The sequence below is a fragment of the Gastrolobium bilobum genome, unplaced genomic scaffold (assembly GCF_033153095.1).
Source record: "Gastrolobium bilobum isolate Gb01-03AN ecotype WA unplaced genomic scaffold, APGP_CSIRO_Gbil_v1 utg196743, whole genome shotgun sequence".
NCBI classification, from domain to species: domain Eukaryota; kingdom Viridiplantae; phylum Streptophyta; class Magnoliopsida; order Fabales; family Fabaceae; genus Gastrolobium; species Gastrolobium bilobum.
In genome coordinates, this window is record NW_026899253.1 from 72,179 (window position 1) to 77,662 (window position 5,484).

Genomic DNA, 5,484 nt, shown 5'->3' on the forward strand with positions numbered 1-5,484 from the left:
CTAAAAGGCATCAAGAACAGAAAAATTAAAGCGATTTTTGTATGGATCCCAATGAAGGCCAATCTCATCCCCTTTCTTTAAGCCTCTCCTTGATACAAAATCTTTAACCCAATTTCCAATGAAAACATAGCTTCTTGAAGAAACCCTTTTCTTGAAAATTAAAGAATGAATGGAGGCAGTGTCTACATCCCAAATCTCAACTTGAACACCTCTTTCAACGTCTCCATCCAACACCGGCACCACCAAATTCTCAGCAAAATCTTTAGGGAGCAAGAGCCTGCTCATGTTGCCAAGATCACTGCCATTGAGGACTTTCTTGATCTTCCAAGGGTCATCATAAAGCATCAAATCCAAAGAGTAACCCCAACTTCTCTCTACACACACCTTCTTTCTTGCAGCAACACGAGTTTCTTCATAAATCTTCCTCTTCTTGGTTAAAGAAACAGAGACATCATCAGTGTCGTATGTCGTTGCTGACATTTATTTCATGTTTTTGTGAATTGGGTTTTGGTTTCTTGAAAGCTATGAGGTTTTTCTGTTTTTCTGTTACGGGTCAATATATATAGAAGTTGCCTTTTTATGCCAGCCCACTTCACTTTAAATGTTTTTTCTGCTTTATAATTTTAACATTTTTTTATTTTATTTTAATTTTTATCTATACAGATATAATTTATATCTTAGATAATTCTTGTTCAAAATATAGGAAAAATAAAAAATTAAATCGTAGGACTTGAGCATTTGTAGATTTGTGAAGATATCAAAGCGTAAAAAATATATTGACTGATTATAAAAATATTAATTTACGTTGATATTTAATTATTAAACTAACAAAAATTGTAGGCAACTTTCACTTTTTTTCCCTAAACAGTTATTATGCCACCTCACTTAAACATTTATTCTGGTTATATATTAATAAATTTAAATTGTTAACATTAGCTAATAATCATAATATTGGAAATTGAAGAATACTTATAATTCACAAGTAAAATTGAATTTTTTTTTTGAAAATTTAAAGAATAAAAGGAATTTTTAAAAAAATTAAAGAGATGTGTTGAAAATAAGTCATGGTGTCCTAAGATTAAACACCTATTATTTTTAGTTGCATTGTTTGGAAAAAAAATTTAATTATTGCATTTTAATTAAATAATTACGCATTTATTGCAGTTTTGGAAATAATTACGGATCTATTACACAATGTGACGCCTTTTTTGGGCGTCACTTGTGACGACTCATTTAGGCGTCTCTCACCTAAGGTTGACACGTGTCATTTTTTTTCTAAAAAAAATAATAATTTAATTATAAAACTTCTGAAGGCCATAACTTTTGACTCGAGTATCCAATTCAGGTAATTTTTTTTGATTCAACATAACTTTTCGAGATCTACACAATGACATCTCATTTGATATATTTTATTTCTCACAAACGTAATTTAAATTTAAATTAGGTAATCCTTCTTCCTTAGAGATTTCGAATATTTATTTAATTATTTCCTTAATTAATACAGATTTTTCAAATTAATTTTTGAGTTTAAATCACAAATCAAATCTTTATTTTGTTTTCCTTATTAATAATAATTGTTACTTTTTGTTTAAATCACAAACCAAAATTTTTTATAAGAAAATTTATTTTTTAAATTAAATCACACATCAAATCTTGATTTATTTTTTATATTAAATCACAAACGCAGAACTCAGAGGCTTCTGAGTTTAAAAATATGACACGTCACCAATCACGTCTAAATTGGGTTTAAATCAAGAGGCAATCACGCCTAATTTAGGTAATTTTATTTTTGAAAAATATTCATAAGCCATCATTAATTTCAGACCACGAATAATAACCCAGAAGCTTATAGCATTAATCATTAATTTCAAAAATAATATCATTTCTCCTTAGATATTTAGAATATTTATTTAATTATTTCCTTTATTTCTACAGATTTTTCAAATTGATTTTTTAGTTTAAATCACAAATCAAATCTTTAATTTGTTTTCCTTATTAATAATAATTTTTATTTTTAATTTTAATTTAAATCACAAACCAAATTTTTGTTATAATAAAAAAAAGTATTATAAAAAAAATTAAATCACAAATCAAAATTTTATTTATTTTATTATATTAAATTACAAACCCAGAACTCAGAGGCTTCTAGGTTTAACCGCTCTTATAATACTATTCTTGCAAATTAAAATTGTGTTTATGAGAAATAAAATATATCAAATGAGATGTCATTGCGTAGATCTCGAAAAGTTATGTGGAATCAAAAATAGAATTACCTAAATTGGATACCCGAGTCAAAAGTTATGGCCTTCAGAAATTTTATGATTAAATTATTATTTTTTTGGAAAAAAAATGACACGTGTCAACCTTAGGTGAGAGACGCATAAATGAGGCGTCACATGTGACGCCCAAAAAAGGCGTCACATTGTGCAATAGATCCGTAATTATTTCCAAAATTACAATAAATACGTAATTATTTAATTAAAATGCAATAATTAAATTTTTTTGCCTGTATTGTTTTGACAACAAAAATTCTCCTATAATCGCTCATAAACATAATCAATAACACACGTACACAAAAAAAATAAAAAAATTGAACTAACAAAAATATTATGCTAATAATAATAATATTGGAAATGGAAGAATACTTATAACACTATTTACGTTGATATTCTCCTAAAAATATTTATTTACGTTGATATTTAAACATCGTTGATATTGAACATCGTTGATACTAAAAAAATAATTGAACATCGTTCATAAACATATTCTCCTAAAAATATTAATTTACGTTGATATTTAATTATTAAACTAACAAAAATTGTAGGCAACTTTCACTTATTTTCCCTAAACAGTTATTATGCCACCTCACTTAAACATTTATTCTGTTTATATATTAATAAATTTAAATTGTTAACATTAGCTAATAATAATAATATTTGAAATGGAAGAATACTTATAATTCACTAGTAAAATTGAATTCTTTTTTTGAAAATTTAAAGAATAAAAGGAATTTTAAAAAAAATTAAAGAGATGTGTTGAAAATAAGTCATGGTGTCCTAAAATTAAACACCTATTATTTTTAGTTGCATTGTTTTGACAACAAAAATTCTCCTATAATCGTTCATAAACATAATCAATAACACACGTACACAAAAAAAAAAAATTGTGTATGCTGGCATAAAAAATCCCAAGTTTAAGATAATTCACGTGATAAATCGGATCAACAATTACTAAAATCATTCAATTAAAGAGTACTTTTGTTCTTTTCATGTAATTTCAAATGATATATTCTATCCACATTTATAAAATCATTCAAATAATAATGTTATGTTTTTCAAATACTTTTAGAAATATAAACAGTTTGTTGATAATAATAATAATGTTATTCTATCCACATTTGTTTCTACACACGAATCCTAATACTGTTATCAATCCTAAAAGGCATCAAGAACAGAAAAATTAAAGCGATTTTTGTATGGATCCCAATGAAGGCCAATCTCATCCCCTTTCTTTAAGCCTCTCCTTGATACAAAATCTTTAACCCAATTTCCAATGAAAACATAGCTTCTTGAAGAAACCCTTTTCTTGAAAATTAAAGAATGAATGGAGGCAGTGTCTACATCCCAAATCTCAACTTGAACACCTCTTTCAACGTCTCCATCCAACACCGGCACCACCAAATTCTCAGCAAAATCTTTAGGGAGCAAGAGCCTGCTCATGTTGCCAAGATCACTGCCATTGAGGACTTTCTTGATCTTCCAAGGGTCATCATAAAGCATCAAATCCAAAGAGTAACCCCAACTTCTCTCTACACACACCTTCTTTCTTGCAGCAACACGAGTTTCTTCATAAATCTTCCTCTTCTTGGTTAAAGAAACAGAGACATCATCAGTGTCGTATGTCGTTGCTGACATTTCTTTCATGTTTTTGTGAATTGGGTTTTGGTTTCTTGAAAGCTATGAGGTTTTTCTGTTTTTCTGTTACGGGTCAATATATATAGAAGTTGCCTTTTTATGCCAGCCCACTTCACTTTAAATGTTTTTTCTGCTTTATAATTTTAACATTTTTTTATTTTATTTTAATTTTTATCTACACAGATATAATTTATATCTTAGATAATTCTTGTTCAAAATATAGGAAAAATAAAAAATTAAATTGTAGGACTTGAGCATTTGTAGATTTGTGAAGATATCAAAGCGTAAAAAAAATATTGACTGATTCTAAAAATATTAATTTACGTTGATATTTAATTATTAAACTAACAAAAATTGTAGGCAACTTTCACTTTTTTTCCCTAAACAGTTATTATGCCACCTCACTTAAACATTTATTCTGGTTATATATTAATAAATTTAAATTGTTAACATTAGCTAATAATCATAATATTGGAAATTGAAGAATACTTATAATTCACAAGTAAAATTGATTTTTTTTTTGAAAATTTAAAGAATAAAAGGAATTTTTAAAAAAATTAAAGAGATGTGTTGAAAATAAGTCATGGTGTCCTAAGATTAAATACCTATTATTTTTAGTTGCATTGTTTGGAAAAAAAATTTAATTATTGCATTTTAATTAAATAATTACGCATTTATTGCAGTTTTGGAAATAATTACGGATCTATTGCACAATGTGACGTCTTTTTTGGGCGTCACGTGTGACGCCTCATTTAGGCGTCTCTCACCTAAGGTTGACACGTGTCATTTTTTTTCTAAAAAAAATAATAATTTAATTATAAAACTTCTGAAGGCCATAACTTTTGACTCGAGTATCCAATTCAGGTAATTTTTTTTGATTCAACATAACTTTTCGAGATCTACACAATGACATCTCATTTGATATATTTTATTTCTCACAAACGTAATTTAAATTTAAATTAGGTAATCCTTCTTCCTTAGAGATTTCGAATATTTATTTAATTATTTCCTTAATTAATAAAGATTTTTCAAATTAATTTTTGAGTTTAAATCACAAATCGAATCTTTATTTTGTTTTCCTTATTAATAATAATTGTTACTTTTAATTTAAATCACAAACCAAAATTTTTTATAAGAAAATTTATTTTTTAAATTAAATCACACATCAAATCTTGATTTATTTTTTATATTAAATCACAAACGCAGAACTCAGAGGCTTCTGAGTTTAAAAATATGACACATGTCAACACCTGACATGTCACCAATCACGTCTAAATTGGGTTTAAATCAAGAGGCAATCACGCCTAATTTAGGTAATTTTATTTTTGAAAAATATTCATAAGCCATCATTAATTTCAGACCACGAATAATAACCCAGAAGCTTATAGCATTAATCATTAATTTCAAAAATAATATCATTTCTCCTTAGATATTTAGAATATTTATTTAATTATTTCCTTTATTTCTACAGATTTTTCAAATTGATTTTTTAGTTTAAATCACAAATCAAATCTTTAATTTGTTTTCCTTATTAATAATAATTTTTATTTTTAATTTTAATTTAAATCAC

The 5,484-nt window shown here is 26.3% G+C and overlaps 2 protein-coding genes across 2 annotated transcripts; both read right to left on the bottom strand.

Moving 5' to 3' along the window:
- Positions 1–480, bottom strand: LOC133288770 (B3 domain-containing protein At2g33720-like). The gene has a single exon (XM_061486582.1). The coding sequence runs from the start codon at positions 478–480 to the stop codon at positions 1–3; it is 480 nt and encodes a 159-aa protein (XP_061342566.1).
- A 2,954-nt stretch (positions 481–3,434) lies between these two features.
- On the bottom strand, positions 3,435–3,923 carry LOC133288771 (B3 domain-containing protein At2g33720-like). Its single transcript, XM_061486584.1, has one exon. The coding sequence runs from the start codon at positions 3,921–3,923 to the stop codon at positions 3,435–3,437; it is 489 nt and encodes a 162-aa protein (XP_061342568.1).
- Between the last annotated feature and the right edge of the window lie 1,561 nt (positions 3,924–5,484).